Source organism: Calliphora vicina, chromosome 4 (genome assembly GCF_958450345.1).
Source record: "Calliphora vicina chromosome 4, idCalVici1.1, whole genome shotgun sequence".
Lineage (NCBI taxonomy): Eukaryota > Metazoa > Arthropoda > Insecta > Diptera > Calliphoridae > Calliphora > Calliphora vicina.
In genome coordinates, this window is record NC_088783.1 from 49,082,444 (window position 1) to 49,103,718 (window position 21,275).

At 29.8% G+C, this 21,275-nt stretch overlaps 1 protein-coding gene across 1 annotated transcript in view; it reads right to left on the reverse strand.

Moving 5' to 3' along the window:
* SPR (Sex peptide receptor) overlaps nucleotides 1-17,576 on the reverse strand; it is a 48,805-nt gene extending 31,229 nt beyond the window's left edge. Inside the window, exons 1-2 of the mRNA XM_065507948.1 lie at nucleotides 16,898-17,576; nucleotides 5,390-5,520 (exon numbers count right to left, since the gene is read on the reverse strand). Coding sequence (XP_065364020.1) covers nucleotides 5,390-5,520; nucleotides 16,898-17,429 — 663 coding nt within the window. The 5' untranslated portion in view covers nucleotides 17,430-17,576. The remainder of the gene's footprint in view (nucleotides 1-5,389; nucleotides 5,521-16,897) is intronic.
* Between the last annotated feature and the right edge of the window lie 3,699 nt (nucleotides 17,577-21,275).

The following is a 21,275-nucleotide window of genomic DNA, read 5'->3' on the forward strand; positions in this document are numbered from 1 at the left end:
AAACTTAAAGCAGCCTGTGTGGATTTCGTCTTGGGATTAAATTCATTATTTTTCTTTTTTAATTTTTTTTCTATTTCTATATACAGCCCTCATAATCATTTATTAACATCAAAAGTTATTTGCATACTTAGAGTAAAGAAAAATTACAAAAATATTGCCATGTAAACTAATGATTTTACAAAATGTGATATTGATTAATGAAAAACACTAAACAGACACTGTGCATAGTGAGTAAAAAGGAAACCTACAAGAAAAAGAAATTCATACGAAAAAAACTATACAACTGGGAAATTTAAATAATGCTGGAAAAAAACGGAAAACTTTACTGTAAAATTTTTAAAAGTCATTTCATTGTTGTCATATGTCATTCAGAAACTGGTAAAATAAGAACAAGAAATGAAAAAAAAAAAACATAAACACAAACCAAACTAAAGTAAACAATTGTAAGTGTAAAAATATCACACCACAAATACATTTATCACTGTCAGTCTAATGTTTACACATCCGTTCTCTCCTCTCTCTCTTTCTCTTCTCTACACACATTTTAATACTTTGGAGAAAATTAGTTATTTCATGTTGCTCAGCTCAACTCTCATTCATTTCACATCTACCAACTGATATTGATGATATTGTTGCTGTTGTGTGTTGCGGCTTGGTTTATTGTTATTTTATTTGTTTGTGTTGCTGCTGCTTTAGTTTCTTAGCAGCAGTGGCAGACAGCAATATATTGACATGTTGTCGTCATTTTTGAAATGGGAATTGTTTAAAGATGAGGGAAATAAAGTGTGTGCAAAATGTAATTTAGATGATTAAATGTGCATCCTTGATGTAGTGGCTTATGAAGGATTTGCGATTTAATTTTTCGTTATTTTCTTATTAAATAAGTTGCAATAATATGCATTGCGAGTATTAAATTGTTATTAATTTAAATTTACTGATATTATATTTTGTGGTAAGCAAAGGTGCATAGGTAAAAATTATCTTATCGATAAATTTAGAACAGTTAAATTGAGATAATAGTTGAACAACAATAAGACAGATGTCATCAAAAAAAAATTAATGCCACTTGACAAATGGCATTAGTATAACCTGTGGTGGTATAAAATTTAAACGAAAAATTACCAATATTTCAAAATTTTCCAGTCTTTATATAAGCAATGAAATATTAACCCTCTAACCGGCAAGGCTGCCTTTAGGCGGGTATGTTAAATGTATGTAATGCAGATTTATTTGGTTATTTTTTCCGTTATAACGGTAAATATGTGTAAAGAGACAAACAATTTACAAATTGTGATAAACAAGAACGTGCGCTTGTCTTTTGTTTGTTTTTATTCCAACGTATTTCTTTTTTTTTCAAACACTAACCTGGTATATTATTTTACCTCGATATAAAATTGGTCGGTTAGAGGGTTCAGGACTTAAAGGGGAGTAAAAGCTTTAACCAATATATATTCTTAAGAAATTATAATTATGAAGCTGAGAACGTACTTTGTCTGAGCTTATGTCCAATACATAAAATTGTATTTTACTTGATCATTAAAAATTGTACTTGATATACGAGTAACCATCAGTGGTAAGATTATAATTTCCAATTATAATTTCCATATTTGCGATACACACAGAGGATTTGACATATCCATGTCCGCCTGTCTGATGAAATCAATTCTTCGAAGATTCAAATAACTTACAACTATAGTTCTGTTAACTACGCTATTTAAAATTTAAAAAATCGGCAGACATATACATATATTGATTACTGAATCATAATAGTTTTTAATATTTATCCTAAACAGAAATGTATATAAGTTTTGATACACAGAATATGGCACACTTGTATCTTAATCTATGTCTGCGTATACTTAATATTCAACTAAATAAAAATACTCATACGAATGTATGGTAATAAGCAGTGTTGCCAGGAGCTGGCGAAAAAAGAAGCTATATTGGCTTCAAAAAAAGGCCAGAAAAAGCTAAACCGCTTTAGAAAAAAAGCTAAAATATTATAAATTAAGAATTTTGGTTTATATTTATTTTTAAATAACAAATTAGAAAATATGTTCATAAAATTCATCTGCATTACTTAAAGGAAGTACTAAAAAGTTAAATAAAATTTCATAAAATTCATCTGCTTTACTTAAAGGAAGTACTAAAAAGTTAAATACTAGATTAACCATGTCAGAAAATGGACATTGTTGGTTCTATATTTGTCCATTTGTAGTTTAATATATTCTGCCCCTGGGCCTTAAGCTTCGTAATTTTATTAGCACTTTAATTTTTCACTATCAATATGACATAATATATTTTTTTTGGTTTTACTACTTTATTATCAACGGGAAAAAAATTGATTTTGCGTAGAGTTTTCATATGGTAATCTTTGTCGCAATTGCTCAATTAGTTTAATTTGTCGTATTATTTTTGTCATAATCTTCACTAATTAAAACGTTCTTTATTTTATCTCTCATTCATCAAACTAGTATGAAAAATGTGTCAAAAACATTAAACAATTTTCAATTGGCGACGATAATGGATCAAATTCCTTGAATTTTAAATCAGAAAACAGCAAATGATTTATTTATTTTTTGTACTTTGTGCAATACTGGTTTTAAAAAAAGATGGTACGCCAAATTATAATCAGTGTATTAATTACTTAAAAGTTTGGCTTTTTAGAATTGCTGGTTTGACGAAATTAAAACAAAATGGGTTTTAACTCGAAGCATAGATCCACAAGACGTTTAACGGCTATTGATCGCCCTCGAGTATCACAAGCCTTCAAGAGTTTGTGGGGCTCTTGTCCATTATATAATGATGAATATAATGTGTAATAGCAATTTTGTCTTGAAAGAGAATTTGCTAGACATTTAAGCTTTCAGATATAAAGTACTCTATTTCATTTTGAACCACTTGATATTGGCAAATGTTATTTGTTCTTTTAATACTGCACAATTCTTGAGTATGTTGAAAAGCTAAATGAAAATCAGTAATGAATTAAAATGAAAATGGTTCACAAATATAAATTTAGCCCTTTTATTAATTCTAGAAAAACGCCACGAAGCTAAAACCAAAATTTCGAGGCTAAAGAGTAAATAAAAAGGCTAAATTTAGCCTCAAAAAGGCTAAACTGGCAACACTGGTAATAAGAACAGTTTTATCCGAATAGAGCAAAAGTTAAAATTAAAAATTTCGCATCATCTTCTTCAGCTTATGTGATTTCAACGCCAAATTAAAGTAGTCTAGTGGACGAACAATACTACAAAGGACTTTGAAGAGCAATTGCTGGCCATTTTTTGTCATTCCATTTGTAATTTCTAAATTTTTCATTTGCGGCCCCATAAAGTATATATATTATGGATCGCTAAAAGTAGCCGAGTTAATATTGCCAAGTCTTCGGGTTCGGTTGCTATTTAAAATCTAGAAAATCGGTCCACAAATGGCGGAGATATAAAGAAAAAACTGGGACAACCTCAATTTTTGGCCGATTATTTTATCTATATCTGGATTACTAAGTCATTAATATACATATACAATATGATATCTAATGATAGATATTTCAAAGTCCATTGCTAAAGATGGATATATCAAAGCCTATTGCAACGATGTATATAAGGATATAAGTTGGATCAAAATCGGGAAAAATATTTTTTAACCCGAATTTTTTTTTCATCAAAAAAATTTTTTATTGGCTAAATTCTTGTTTCAAAAAAAAGAAAATTTAAAAAAAAATTTCGAAAAAAATTTTAAAAACAATTTAAAAAAATTTAATTTTGTTTAAATAAATTTTTAGTAATTTTTCAATAGGATGGTGACCCAATGCACACGTCAAAAATCGTAAAGAATGGTGTTCCTAGAAAAATTTCTTATTAATGCAGTTATCAGCTCAATGTCTTGAGTTCAATCCCATTGAGAATTAACCGATTAACTCCTACCAATTTGTACGAGCTTTAACAGCGGATTGAGCACGAGAGAGAGAATATTCCAAAAAAAGTTAATGAAAAATTTATAGAAAATACGCCAATGCGTGTAAAATATTATTTACGTAATAAAGGATTTTGAAAATTTTTTTAAAAAATGCAATTTTTCCCTAAAGTGATTGTGGGGTGCAAAATTGAGTACATGCGAGATATTTTAGTTTTGTCTGTTTTTTTATTTAGAACTGGATGTTTTTTGTTTTGAATTGTAATTCATTTTGTTACATATTAGACATAAAATAAATGACAGAAACAAATATTGGATTTGCTTTATTAGTTTCATTTTTATTCCATAAGAAGTGCACAAAATAGAAACATGTACTCATTTGAGCTCTCCACTGTATATCTAGATTACTAGTTCATTCATATATACAATATGGATATCTAATCATAGATTTTTTAAAGTCCATCGTAAGGATGTTTATAAGGCTATAGTAAGTTGGACCTAAATAGGTCAAAATCGGGAAAAATATTTTTTTTTTTTCACCAAAAATATATTTTTTTCATAATTTTTTTTCACTAATAAATGTAAAAAAAAGAAAAAATATTAAAAAATAATTTTCAAAAAAAAACATGTTTAGCTTTATACTGTATATCAGAAGCTTAGGTTTCAAATCAAGCCAAATGTTTGATATGAGATTTATTGGTTTTAGTCCCAAATTTTAAAAACTGTTTAACCGAGTGATATAAACCGGATAAACCGGTTAACCGAAAAACAATTTTAAATTAACCCGTTCGCAAAAAACCGAAATTTCGAAGAAAGCCCGGTACTTCAAATTGGACTCATTCCATAATACATCCAACAGTTTCCATATTAGCTAAAGAGTGAGCCAGAAAAAACTAATACTTGCATAATTTAAATAAAACATAAACCGTACAATATAAAGATTCTCAAAAATTCGTAAATTTATTAAAACATTGTACAAATTCATTAAACATTAAAATATTGGCATATTTCTCGGTATTTAATGCATTCACTTTTTCCGGAAATCCTCCCATTAAAGATTTTATAGTTGCCACTTATGATTAAAACCGGACATGTCTTGGGATACCTTTCCCGTGTTCTTTAAATATTTTTTTACAAGAGCCCAATACCTTTCCACAGGCCGAAGTTCTGGTTAAAAAAATTATAATTTGTTGAACCAAGGCTAAGTTTTGGCTGGAATAGTGTGTATAAGTTTTTTCCGGCTCACTCTTTTAATGATTTTTCAAACATTTTCGAAGTCGGCACTACTTACTACAAAACCTAGAACTTAAAAAAAGTAGTTCCTAATAAACATTACTACAGGACGTATGATTATTTTGATCTATTAAGTATCAATCATACTTAGGGGTGTGCCATTTAATGGATTCATAAACATATTACTTATACAAAAAAATTCTTAAAATTTTATAGATTGTATTAAATATTCAGATTTACTTACCTCATTTAATATTTGATAGATATAACACACCGATACCGGATGCAAAGGTTTATAATGATTACCAAATGTATACATGTACCAAATGCCAGGAGCAGGAAATATCACCGTTAGCATGTCATAAATGGCCATACCTGAAATAAATTTAATTTAATTAATAAAAACTGACATACAAATAAGACTATTTATAATAAATTATTAATAAATAAATATTCTTAAACAAGTCAGTATTTAATACCTCTATAAAGCAAAAAAAAAAATCATATAAATTAATACTTGCAGCACCTAAGACTACTTACACAGAGCAACTGTACAAAAAACACACGGTGATAACGGTATAGGTTCGACTCTACTACCAAAGGGTAGTAAAACCCTATAGTCAGTTTGACGATTTTTATGACCAATTTTTTTATGGGATTTCAAAGCTTCTTAAAATCAGTTGACCCTCACAAAAGGGTATCATAAAATTTTGGCCAAATAAATTAATAAAATTTTCATAAAAGAATTGTTTTGTACAACATTGGTAAATTAAAAATTTTATTAAGCATTAGGTCTTTAAACAAAAATTCCAAGTTATTGGGAATAGTCTAACTTTAATGCTACATCATTTAATTAGTGATTTACTTTTTTCACCAGTAGCAACAATAACTAACTAAAACTTATAATTAGCTTTAAATACATTATGTAGTTGCTAATACAATTTTTAACAGAATTTTATTTTCCATAAAACTAGGACTAGGTTTTTCCCCAGAAATTATTTGGTAGTTATGGCAACTACCATAAAAAGTTGAGAGCAACAAAAACTAGGAATACCTGAAAAAATAATAATTATTATATGTCAAACAAAACATGAGGTTGAAAAAATTTATGTTTTTTTTTTTGCTTAGCTTTAATTAACACACCACTGCTACATCTCTGGTTGGTTCAAATTTGATGGCCATAACAAATATAATGGAAAAGTTTTATTATTTGACATTATGTCTCTCAACACACAGGAAATACTAAACCAAATATGTGGCCACTAGCAATTGGAAGAATGAATTTGTTCTCCAAACTGTTGCTAGTTATTTATATGACAACTACGTTTTTTCTTTAATTATAGCATAATTGGCTTTGTTGTATCTAAAATACACTACAGTCGTTGCAACTTTGATAACCATTCACATTCATCAACGTTTGGGACTCATATACACTTTACAAGAACAAGCAATAGTAGAAATAAAGGAAACAGTTGTTTTTAAAATCATCAAACTTTTTCGGAATGGTCTTATATTTTGGTTTATAACTTGCTTTATGTTGAACAGATTTTCCTGATGCTCAATAAAAAATAATTATGATTTAGAACATTCTAAGTGAATCTTATAAATTTTGGATAAGATTATGGTACCGTGAAATAACTTCCAAATAAGATAACTCCCAATAAAATAAATCCCAACAAATTTTTTTATAAATTTCCAAACTAAAAAAATTAAATTACTCCCAATAAAGGCACATGGTGCTACAGTGATAAAAATTTGGAAAATGACCTAGCGTGGAATAAAGGTCTTGCTCAGAAAATTACAAGTTGTGTCAAAAAATTTCAGAAACATCATCAAATTCAGAAGTTATTCACAAAAACCGTTTTTAGTGATATTCGTAAACTTATCGACCATCAACTCAGTCAGTTTTTATCCGACTTTAAATTTTTTAAAAGGTTTGAAAAGAAAAAAAAATTACATGCATCTTTTTATAAAAACTTTATGATTTTTTTGGTTTTTGTAGATTTTATTTGGTTATTTTGATAAGAAATCTTATACAAATTTATACCAAAGTATAAAGAGTGAATACTCTTGATTTTTCTTTTAATTTTTCAAATCGGATGAAAATTGTAAAAGTTATATTAACACCTGATTAAAAAATTATAAAAAATAAGTAAGAAAGTATGGTCTGTCAAGCCCGACCATTTTTCTTTCAAAATTTCAATAATTTATGTCCGTGGGTTATTTTCGGAAATGGGCCTTATATGGGAGCTATGACCAATTATGGACCGATCGCAATGACATTAGATCACGTGATTTAAGTCTCCATGAAAGTGTGTATACCAACATTTTTAATGCTATGTTCACACTTGGGCTTTTTGATTAAGTTAATCAAAGCCGTTCACATTACACTTGAGATGATTCAGTTGACACTAAAATGATTAAGTTGACAAATAAAAAACAGCAAACAAATTTATATTTCTTTAAGGCATTAAATATGGAAATAAATACTTTATTAAAGATATCAGCAGATTATTTTAAAATTCTTAATTATGAAATTGTGAACATTGATGAATTATTTAAGGTTTTTTAAGGAAAAAAAACTTCTGTCAAAATTTATTTATCGGTACTACACTAAAAGGTGGCCGATGCTATCATTATCGGTTTGGGGTATGTTCAGTTGATCCTACGTGATTAATGAAGTGATTAAGATTTAATCATGTCAATTTGAAGTGATTAACAAATCATCCCACTAAGGGATCAAAAATATCTTAAAGGAATGGACCTAAGCTTTCTTTTCAAAAAAAATTAAAAAACGGCCCACTTTGAAAAAAGTTAGATTTTGCGCAAAAAAAAGTCAAAAATTGTATTTCTTGAGTTACAAAATATTTATTTTGATAGATATCCCACTCGCATCCCACTAAGCGACCAAATAGGTCTTCAAGGAAAATATCTAAGCTTTATTTTAAGAGAAAAAAGGACAATTTTGAAAAAAAGTTTTTGATTTCTGAAAAAAAATGTGTTATTTTTTTTAAATAATTTTTTTCGAAAGATTGAAGACAGAGCTATCTATACTATTTGGGACACATTTAGCTAAGAACAATAGGTAATAAGTTACATGGATAAGAAAAAAAATCCTTCTTGGCCAAAATGTTAAATTTTGACACCCTCTAACTCAGAGAGTTCTCGACCAATCTTGTTGAAAAATTGTGTGTTACTGAGTTAGTATCCAATAGAACTAACCCTGGTGCAAATTTCATACCGATCGGAAGACATCGATTTCAAAAGTTGGTTCACTTGACATGAAATGCTTCATATATAAAACTTGAAATTTGTGCAGATACATACATAAATTAAGCATTTATGACCGATAAAGTCCAATTTCGGGAGAACATTTGTATGGGGGCTAGGTGAAATAGTGGACTGATTTCAGCCAACGGACATAGTTTAATCGACTCAGAAAGTGATTCTATGTCGATTGGTATACTTTAAGGTGAGTGTTATAATAATATTTTTGGGCGTTACAAACATATGCACAAACGCATTATATCCTCCCCACTATGGTGGTGTAGGGTATAAAAAAGTGAAACTTTTTATAAAAACTTACACAGATTACATTTTATGAAAGCTTACCTAGCTGGAGAATTAAATTTAAGGTCTATTTATTGCACATTATGTTGTTTGATGACCAAGGAGAAATTTTAGGTATATTTTATAATACTATTAGATAGGTTTCTCGCTTGTGGTGACTTCAACGCCAAACATTCTTATTGGCGTGCTCGATTAATGAATTCGAGTAGTAGACAGCTGTATAAAGTTCAGGATGATGGCAAAAATTGCTTCAATTTTGTGTCTCCTGGACAAACTTTTATAGGCCAACTGATCCTAGAAATTTTCCTGATCTAATAGACTCGACATATCAAAAATGCCATGATTACCTGAGGACTCTTTGTATATTGAGACAAATTGACTAAAGTATTAGAAATATGGCAGCAGTAACCCAGTATGCAACATTTCGAGTCAGTTCTTTTTATCGAACTTATTTCGAATTAAAATCGAAAATATGAATTTATTATGATGCTCTATCCAATCTACATTTTTTAGAATATCGTATTTTAATATTTTATAGAAATGGCGAATAATGTTCGAGTTTTTTTTAATGTCAAATTTTATTTTTGCACAAATTGACAAAATCATATACATACATATTATTCTTTTGTCAATTTGTGAGAAAATAAAATTTTATTTCTTATCCTATCAATAACACATTCATAAAAATATAGTTTAACACGAAAAATGGATTAAAGACGTCTTAAAAGAAAAGCGCAGCCAATTATTGATGTTGTTTTTGACAATTCGAATCTCATAATCAGCAAACATCAGAAATATGTGCAGAGAAATATGTGAAAATGAAAACACATCTAACGCTACATTATTGGATAATAATAAAGGTATTGAATATGCATTATTTCAAGAAGAAATTGCTCGATTTAATCGAAATCGAATCAATTTAGAACATTTTTAATACCGAAAAAGGTATAGTATATCGATACAAATTAGAATCAGAATAATAAATAATTTTCGACTCTTTATCGCTCTGCACTCTACTTAGGAAAACACGCACATTCTCGACATTATATCGAAGTCGATATCGATAAAATTTTACGAAAAAATGATTCATTTTCGACATAACTTCGAATCATTTTGCATACTGGGAAGTGATTCCACGTTATTGATTATTTCAGCTGTGGAACACTCTAAGTGGAGGAATTCCAAACCCGAATACGCTTATTTTAAATTCGAACATTGAAAGACTTCATCTCGAAAACAGAAGACCCTGGAGATAATAAATAGCACGGGCTGTCCACAGCACTACGGAGACTGAAAATAACCCTTTATTTAAATGAGTATCATATAAACAAGAAAAGTTTGACGATTGCCAAATGCTTAAATTTCTACCCTTGGAAGGCATTAATAAGCACCGGTTAAGACACAAAACTGGCGGTACCTAAGCCCGAAGTGTTATTATTTGCTGATAATTTAAGTAAAGTATTTCAAAATAATTCCTCAGCTATGACTACATAAATAGAGTTATTAAAACAAATTAAACTTGAAAAAGTGACCGGGATATGATTTAATAACACGATCCATGATTACAAACCTGCTAAATGTGGCAAGAATTGTACTGTCTATATTATTAAGTGCGATCTTCAAACTAGTAGTTTATCCTAGAAATATGAAAACTTCTCAAATGATATTGATACCATACCTAGATAAACATTAACCCTAACATCCTCTTATAGACCTATTAGCCTATTTCATCTTACCCGTTTTGAATGTTGTAAACATTATCCCATGTAATTCTTCCAATAACGGCACCATAGAACAGGTCAATCATTTAAATGAAGAGATTTGAAAAGAGGCTTTTGAAAAGGTTATTAAAAAAAACACTGGTAACAACTGAAGTAAATTACAGGTACTTTTAATGTCGTTCTTTTACATATTTCAACAAATTGTTTAATTGTTGTTCTTTTATATTTTTTACTTGTCGTAACCATTTCGAACCATGTTTTTTATCATTTAATCAAAAAATTCAAATTTAAAATTTATGAAAAAATCATATAGCAGTTACACAATGCAATATAATTTTACTTCATAATAAATTACTTCAAACCATACACATACAAAAATTAATAAAAATAATAATCTAATCATACATCATCAAGTTATGAGTGGCAGGCAACCAAGCATATTTCGATTATTATTATTGTAACCGGAGTCTGTTGCTAAGAATTTCCTGTTTTCAACAACAACACAATATTAGACAGACAAACAGACAGTGGTTGTTTCATTTCGCCTTCACTTGATTACGAACGGCGACCCACATAATAAAACAAATTATTATTTAATGCTTTAGGCCATGAAACATGATAATTTTATTAAATTAACTACAAAATAGCAACAGAAGCAGCAGCAGCAACAAAAAAGGCTGTAAAACCTTAACGAAATGAGTTAAAGATAATGAAAACAGAAAATAAATAGAAATAATTCTGATGCGAGCTACTGCTGACGATGATGCTTAAGCTGATGATGTCAATTATTTCAATATAAACTTTTTTCTAGCAAAGAGTTTATTAAACAATTTGTGTTATTTTTTACACATAAATATCTACAATCTTCTTTCATTTTAAAACCATTCTGCTTAAGTTTAGCTTGAATATTCAACCCCTAATGCTTGGTTTTAGCAATTCCCCCTTTTGTAGTAGGGATTTTGTTGTTGTTGTTATGTTTAATTTACCCCATTTTTATTTTTCCATTATTTTATGGACTTTAAAAACTGTGTAGTTATACTCCCATTAATGTTGTTGTTGTCACTACTGTTGCTGTTGCTGTTAAATTATTAACATGATTTAACTGAATAAAAAATATCTTTCTCTTCTGGAGTTGTGGGCAGTACCAAAACGGGGGAGAATTTGAAATAGTTTTTTAACTCTCTAAAAAGGGGGAGATTTATTTACTCTAGTAAAGATTGTTTAGTAAACTCCTTACTGCTCTAAAAGCTCTTTATATCTGATTTTAAATCTACATTGCACAGTGGGACCGAGTGGAATAATTTTCAGGTTTAGCATTCATCAATACAAATCCTTTAATATGCTCCAATACCATGAAGTCAATTCCTACTCATGGGGCAGCGAATAGTTTAATACTCTTATGATATTTATCATCTTTTCAGGAGCGACATTGATCCTTGTTTGTAACACCTAAAGACTTTTTATGTCCTTTAAAGTAACAGTGTCTAGTCATATATACACCTCCTGTCCATCAAATAAAAAAGCTAATATATGTCTTGGACAATTTGGCTCCACATATGATATTGTTGATAATGTCCTAAAAATTTAAATTTACAAAGTCGATAATAAACAAACTGATACTTCCTGATGTAGACAATGTGAACAATAGAGAGAATAATGTTTCTGAATATTTGACTTTATGTTTCCAACATTGTAAAAAACTAGAAAGAATATCACAAAGAATGCATTATCTGAGGAACATATTTTTTCAATTCACAAGGTCTCTTATCATGTCATATCGTCATAATATCCTAATAATCCACAATGGTTTGAAAATGCTATTATTGCCTTTCAAGCAAAAAATTTCCTAAAATAATACTACTCTGTATGTGAATGCATAAGAGTCGGTTAAGCCGAGTCGTAAAATATTAGGACATTATACCAACATGACATGATAAGAGACCTTGTGAATTGACCAACTGTGTTATAAGAAAAAGTTCCTAAATAAAACAATATTTTCTCTTAGTGTATCATCGATAACCATAAACCCACAGTGCCTTTTTCAAAACTAAATGAAAACAATTTCACAGCAAACAACTTCCAGTAGATTTTGTTTTCAAAATGTTTGCTCATTAAATAGAATTGACAAAAGCCATGTACAGTGTTATTGATCATAAAAGTTTATCTATTTACTAACCACAGAGTAGAAAAAAAGCCAAGTTTACATTTCAATTATACAAGGGGATTTTTACTTATACATATATACAACAAAATCAAGCGAATATTTTCTAAATCCAATAAATAAAAAATAATTTTAAAATTTTTTTGCTTCAGCTTAGATTTGGGGCTGTTTTATACCCACCAGCAAAAACATGGGGCTATATGGTTTCTGTCATTCTGTTTCTAACACTTTGAATAAATATCCTGGGTCCTTATAAAGTTCTAATACGTTCAAGTAATGTCCGTCCATCTATTCGTCTGTTGAAGGCACAATAGAGTCCTCAAGGAGGCACTTACGGGAATGAAAATCAGATATTCTTTATTGATCAAAAATTGTTGGTATTGAAAATCGGAAAAATCGGTAATGTACTAAGCTTAAAGACTTTCACAATTTTTGTTCTCCAAATATTCGAAAAAAAAGTTTATCCAATCTGGCACATTTTCAGCCACCTACATGCCATGGTAACGAAACAAATCCTTCAAAGTTTTACTGATGTCTCTGATACAGTTCACTATTATACTACCTATTTATTTTCTGTGTGAGGTTCTATGTATGTCCACTAATAGTAACCAGCCCATTTTCAGCCGTAAAATAATAAAAAAATTTTTATAATTAGTTATAGTATAGTTTCCAAATATTCGAAAGATCAATTTACTTTGTATGTGAGGTGCAACGCCCACTAATCCAATTTCGCCTATTTTCAGCTAAACTCCGTACAGTTTTATGTAGAATTTCATGTTATTCTGCTTAGTTTGATAAATAAAATTATTTCGTTATTTAATTTACTTTATATATTAAAATAAAACTATTTACCAGGGACCGTAAATAATCGGTAGATTCGTATTGGCATGCTCTTTCAGAATCTATGGTTATATTAAAACAAAGATCACAACTGCAAATATTATTTGAGAGGTTTTATACAAGGTGGCGCAGAAGCAATCCTCCTATCAGAAAATGCTATAAATTTTGCTATTGGCTCCTAATGTCAGTTCTGTTTTGACATTTGTGTAGTAATCACATGCGAAATACACGTTAATAAACAATGCTACGCTACACTGCTCCAGAACGCGGAATATTGCTGACTATTTATTTGACCAATAATCGGTCGGTGACTTTGGCACAACTTGAATCAAAAATAATCATGTCTGATTAGGCCCATTTCCATCTTAGCGGATACGTAAATAAGCAAAATTTAAGCTTCTGGGGCACTGAAAATCAGCGTGTAACCCACGAAGAGCCATTACACCCGTTCAAAGTCACTGTTTTCGCTGGAGGAGTCATCGGACCTTTTTTCTTCGAAGACGTCGTGGGCCAAACGGTTACTGTGAATGGTGAGCGCTACAGAGCAATGATCAACGAGTTCTTTTTGCCGCAACTTGATGAATTGGGATTGGAAAACATGTGGTTCCAACAGAATGGTGCAACGGCACACACTGCACGTGCCACAACCGATATGCTGAAGGATGCATTTCCCGGGCGCCTAATCTCCCGTTTTGGCGATTTGCATTGGCCAGCAAGATCGCCTGATTTGACCGCTCCAGATTTCTTTTTGTGGGGCTTTTCGAAGTCGCGGGTTTATGTCAACAAGCCTCAGACTCTTGCAGCTCTTAAAGACAATATCCGTAAAGAATGTGAGGACCTATCGCCGGAAGTTTTGGCCAAAGTGATGGAAAATGCCATAAGAAGGGCTCAAATGACAATCAACTGTGGCGGCGGCCATTTTCATGACATCATATTCTCGACTTGACATAGAAAAAATTAAAAGACCAAATAAAAATAATCCACAAGAAGAATCAAAGTTTTTAATTTTTTTATTAATTACAGCCAAAAACATCGTAAGTTTACTTGTATTTCCCGTCAGAAAAAAACTCATTTGAGGAGTTTTATTTTTTCCGTCATAAAATAAAACTCATTTGAGGAGTTTTATTTTTTATGGTAGGTGCAACTATGTATAATTAATTCGTTAAAAATTTGAAAACTTCCGCAATTATATTTCTAAAGATATTTTGGAATAACTATTTACTTTGTGTGGGATGCTAAACTCCCTGCAATGATCACAAATTGATTCATATAAAGTTTGAAGACTGTCACAGTTATAGTTCTGCAGATATTCAAAAATATATATTTATTGTGTAAGAGCGGTGCCACGTCCATTTATCTAAAAATGCAAATTTTCGGCCAAGCTACATAGAATAGTACCGAAATCCCGTAAAGTTTTGCGACTTTCACAATGATAGTTCACCAGATATTCCTTAATAACCATCTACTTTGCATGTGAAGTGCCACGCCCACTTAAAGTTTCAAATACATGAACAAAATGAGGAACAAAACCTATAAACAGACATGCATTCATTTATATATACATTAGAGTTAATTTCAAAAATTTGATTTGCAGGTATCATAATTTTTCTGAAGGTTTTTGCATAAATAAAAATAATGGCGTCCTTTTTTTCGAAAATTTTCACTCCTTGTTGTGCTTCAAAGCACCTAAAGACGCGAATTTTGAGCATTTTTTTCTGTAGATCAAAAACGGTTGAATATATTGCAAATCTGATTTCACCAATGGATTCTGCATCAAAAATTAAAGGACGCCATTATTTTTATTTATGCAAAAACCTTCAGAAAAATTATGATACCCGAAAAATAAATGAAGTGACCTGGTCACAAACGAAATCGAATATAAATAGCCTCAAAAGTGAGAAAACATAAGCGAATTTATTTATATTTATTTTTTTAAGATCATGAAAACAAAGTCCGAATTAAAGCCTTTTTTCAAAACCGAATCTATTATTCAACTCAATCTCTAACAAACAGAAACTTTTAAATTTTAATCAATCTATGCTTAATCTTTGATATGCTTAGATAAAACTAAAAAAAAACCAACATCTACAATCTGCGAGAGAGTTTTTTCCAGGTCAAGTTTTATTAAACCTAAAGACAAGACTCGCTTAAAATAAAAAAATTAAATTATATTCTTTTTTTAAAACATTATTTCAGAAGATCTCACTAAAATCCTAAAAAAAACTCAAATGTGCATACAAAAAGGATCTCAAATACCATATTTGCTATTATTTTTTTGTTGAATTGTTATGTTTTGTTTTTGTGCACAAAATTCGTGGTTGTATTTTCAATTTAAAATTAAAATAGACATTATTCGGTTAATCGAATAATTTTAAATTAACCGATTATTAACCGAATAAATCTAAACCACCGATTAATTATTTTCTCGGTTAACAGATTAAACCAGAAACACGATTATTTGAATACCCTACTAGTTAGACATGATCCTGAAGAACTTTTTTATATCGTTAATATTTCAGTAAATGTATTATTCACTTTTTCTAAATCATTTATAATAAATTATATTATACCCTAGCTCTTTCTACGTTGCGAATCTTTGCTTAATCAAGTGGTCTTAGGGAATTACACAAATCTGTCCAAAGTTTAATATCATTATCAGTGAACGTGGCTAATTTGAAGTCAGACAGTGCATATAAATTAAACATTTTGAAAAACTTGTTTTTCGAATTGTAATATTTACATATTTATAGAAGCAGCTATCAGACCACTCATGTGCAGTGATCGAGGGATTCCCTTTATCTTTAAATTATTCAATTAATCGAATGATCATTACTCGAATAAATACCCTAGTATATATATAGATTTGCAACAGAAAGCTAATATTAAAATAATTGAAATTTGAAAAAGGTACTACTTATTTCAATAGTTTTTTGATGGCGAACACAAATTTCATATTCGATCCCTGACTTTGGTTTAGATTGGAGTTAATTTTATGGCTTTTTTAATCTAAGAATTTTTAAGATAATTTCTTTATACAAAATACCCCTTATATGTATTATGAGTACTATGTATAGAAAAAACTCTTTTTGTAAGTGTCATGAGGGCATTAATCTAATTTATGGTTTTGGTTATTTGCATTGTTGGCAGTTGTAATAAATTTGAAATACTCGTACCAATTCCCTTTAGATTTTAAGCTGCAGTAAAATTTATGTTAATAGAGATGTATTGGTGGACCATAAAGTTCGATGCAGTCATATGATGGAAGACTTAAGTTTTATGGAAAATACTATATACATAATATTTATGTAAGAAATATGGTTTTACCATAAGCAAGATAACAATTGGTTTAATTTATATGTAAGTTGAAAACTATCTAATTCATTTTATCATAAATAATATTAGAATTTTATTATCTCCAATTACTGCTAATTTTTCTTATAATTATTTAAATTTTACTCACCCATTAGCACAAAATTCGTAGGCGTTGACATTTTCTTTTTACTCAATATCAGGACAATCAATGAATTCGATAGAACTGTCGTTATCAGCAGGAATGGCATGCTATAGCCATACAAAGGTACAATGTATTCTACGGGTGAATCACAAGTTACATTCCAATATGAATGATTCGTTTCAAAATCAAAATTCTGACATCTTTCTTCTCCAAAATACATATCGCTGAAATTCATTGGACCATGTCTTGTATTGTTAATGTTGCTATCGCCTATGTTAAGATAATTGCTGCCTGAATTGATAAACACATCGCCACCAGTTTCAAAACTGCCGCTAGCACTTACACTATTAGCAGCAGCACTATTACTTCCACCACCTCCTCCTCCGCCATCACCTGACCAACCCGAAGGTGCCGATGTATCATAGGAATAAATTGTATTATTATTCTTTATGCTATTATAACTGACTGCCATCGAAGGATCCATGACAGCAGCTACAGTTTCCGTTATAGCGGTACTATAGATTTCTTGTAAATTCATTTTGAATTTAAATATTGGCAATTATTTTCTTAGAATTAAGATTAATTTGTTGTTTGTGTATTCTATAAATTCATTTTTAGGTATAGTATAGTAGCTAAACTAGTTAATTTATGTAAATTTTGTTACATAAGTTCTTCATCATTTCTGTAGTCTTTTCATCCTTATGGTTGACTGCTTTAAAATTTTGCATAATCTGTAAAATAAAAAGAAGAAAGAACATAAAATGAAAACAAAAGTTTAGTTAGTTTTATGTAAATTTCTAATGACCTTGAGTGATTAGTTTAATGTTTATATTTCCGTGTAATTTTTATATACATACAGTTTTTTTTTGTTGTTAATATCAACCCCTCGGGACAAGCATTATTAAAATTTTTTAATAGTTTTACGTGCTACGCTTTTATGAGTTTTTCTCTCGTTATTTTATCATTTCTGTTGGGTTTTTCTTAATAAGTTTTTCTTTTGTTTTATGACTGTGTGGGGTGACCAGATAATTGTAAAAGTAGAGGAATTCTTGGACTATATAATGTCTAACTATATAAGTTGATTACCAATAGAGGAGAAGTTTTTTTTTATAGTGATATTTCTATGGTATCGATATTTGATTATCAACGGTAGACATCTTTCGTTAACAACTTGGAAAAATTACTTTTGGATGACAGATATTTTACAAGAATTTAGTCAACAAAGAAAATTGTCGAATTTGGGACATTATCCACATGAGATCCAAGAGCGTCACTGTTTGCTGTGGATTTCGGAATTGCGGAGTTATCGGTCTATATCTCTTTAACAATGATATTGGGCAGACCATCTCAGTCAATGGCGCATAGTGACGCCCGTAAAACAAGTGAAAATCAAAATTTCATGTGCCCCTAAAAAATATTGAATAAACCTTTTTTATAGTAAATTGTCCAACGATTTCGAAAATGCTACTCTTATTACAATCAGATTTTTGGTTCAGAAGATATAGCCCTTAAAAGTTGATTGATTTTCAGTTTTCAAAAAAACAGACAATTTTCAGGTAATTTGGTCCGTTTTCAGATTATTTTTGATTCTTTTGATAGATATATTTATTAAGAAAAGAATAAACAAAAATTTTACTGTTTGCTTTGTATTTGTCCAGGTAAATCGATATTTATCAACTATCCATTTTTTCAATATTTCTCAACTTTGAAGGAAAATAAAAAAAACTATCAATTTCTATATTTGCCATATTTTAAAAATAAGTTCTTTGATTACTCCTTTAGCTAATGCAAATTTCCAGCTGCCCGTTCTTGCCCCATTTTTGACATGGCTTCAAAAATGATATATGGCCGTGAAAAACCAAGCAAACATTTTTTTTTCTTATCTGGAATAATTTTAAATCATAAGAAGAAACATAAAAAAATAAAAAATATTAAAAAAATATTTTATTTTACTTCCCATAAAATTGATTTCTCCACAAATTTCAACTTTGCTAACCCATAAGTAAGGCCATTTAAATTTTTTAATTATCTCATTCGGTTCAAAAGTTATGATGTTTGCAACGAAAAACCTCAAATGGCGCCACTGTGCGGCGTTCACTATATGTCGTTGAATTCTAGAAACTAAAACACTTAAAATGAGGAGTAAGTAAGATCTCTAAAAAGAAATTAATTTGTATACCGAAATTATTGTTTTTTTTTATATCGTTAAAGGGATAACGAAATTTTGAAAATTTAAAATACTAATTAAATTTCACTTCAATATTGTAAGGCTTACACCTGGTTCTTTTATATACATCTAACAACGCTTGTGAAACAGCATCTTAATAGACATGAGAATTCTTAAGTTATTAGTTATTACAAAGTTTTTTGCTAGTGATGCTTTGGATAGAGATTCGGAGATAGCACAAAAATACTGTTCAGTCACAGTTCAAGTCATCCAAATATTTTTTTATTGGTATTACTAATTTATTGTCTTCTGCGAGAAGAATTTCCTAAATGATTAATGAAGTCCAAATAAAAACAATATATTTTCAATAGAAATGATCCAACAGATTTATGGAAATGTTAGAATACTTGTGTCTCTGATAACTGGACTCAGTCTTAGTTGATGGCTTGCACAAAGGTTGGCTGTGGGATACTATAACATGTGTACGGGATACTACCTTATCATAATAGATCTATCTATGTAGGACTGTGTACCATTCTTACATCACCTAACCTGTCAGAAATCGTTTGGCAAAAGTATTATGTTCAACTGATGCATATCCAAATATTAGTCGTACCTTTTTTTTTTTTTTTTTTTTTAAAAACAAACACAAACTGCGAAGCGTTTTGCTTGTCTGCAGATACACCCAGAGTCTCTGGCGGGAATCGAACCCGCAACCCCCAGATTGATAGTCAAGCACACTATCGTCTAGTCTAACGGGGCACTTTGAATTGAATACCACATGGTTTGACTGATGTTCGTTCACACGACAAATGGATCTTTGCTCCGAATTGATGTAAATGACACTCGGCTAAATATTGGTGTAAATAAATGTTAAAAAGTTTATCGTGTAATTAATATATTATCTAAGTGGTAGCTATTCATAATTTATATATAGGTACACAAAACGAATTCTATCAAGATCCATTTTAAATAGGAATACATGAATCAACAAGACAGTCTAGTAAATCTGAACTCTAAGTTAAGTTTCCTAATATTTATAATATGATCTTATTGCGACTTAGTCAACGCTTTTGATAAGTCCAAGGAAACCAAAACGCAAGATATATTTTTATATATAAATGCTCTACTTAACCCTTTGACGTATATCCCATTTGCTTTTTTCGTCATTACAGCCACAATTTCCATTGGATTTTGATATAAGCAGTGTTGTGCGATAAAAAAAAAACAAATGTATTATTTGCTATTCGTCTTAACACTAAGGTTATGTGATTTCAGAATCAGAAATTTCTATTTTTTTTGGAAAATTTTAGTTTTCTTATATCTCGAGCTCTAGTTGATACTGTTGGATAAACATTTAGTATTATATGTACCAATGCCTTATGTAAATTTATTGACCAACGCATTTTGAATCGATTCTATTCTTTTCCCGGTGAAACTGAAAATATGATGGGACATATGTGTCCCATTCGTCGTTAAAGGTAAAAATAAAGGAGATTTTTCTTTTAATTTTTTTTATTTTATTTAATATTTTATAATTGAAAAACAATGAAAATACAAAAAATTCAGTAAAAAATATTAAAAAAACACAAAATGTTCATTTAAAATTATGAGATCCTGTCATAGAGAATAGACATAGAGCGGAAACTCTCCTGTCAATGACCTAACTCAGTTGTCAGAAACCTAAGTGGTGAGAATGTATTAGTAGAAAAAACTATGTGAAAACAAAAACAACACTCGTATGTGTGATTATTTTGAGTAATATTTTTGTTTCTCTATGGATCCTGTGTTCATAATGGTTAAAAAAATCTAAATCAAAATCGAACTTAGTTGTGATAAAATTCAAAAGAATTTATGTTCCAGTAAAGCACATTGATTTTTTACATGCGAATTGTGTTTGTACGACTATCAATTCAGTTCTTTGTCCTGACTCCTGCATTCTATATTGTGTGATAATGTCCAGCTACATCCATAAAAAAACAGACGAACATAAAATCTGATCATCGATTGATCATAAGTTTATATAATAATACTGGATTATTGGAAATGTTATCGAAATATAACATTTTCTAGGTCTGCTGTCATATCTTGAACAACGGATTCGTCAATGTTAACCTCTCTCTGTGCCTTTTTGCCTGTGTATATATCAGTTTTATATAAATAACCAATTAAAACTCGTAACGACTCCCCAGCTTATGAGTTTGTCTTTCATATACT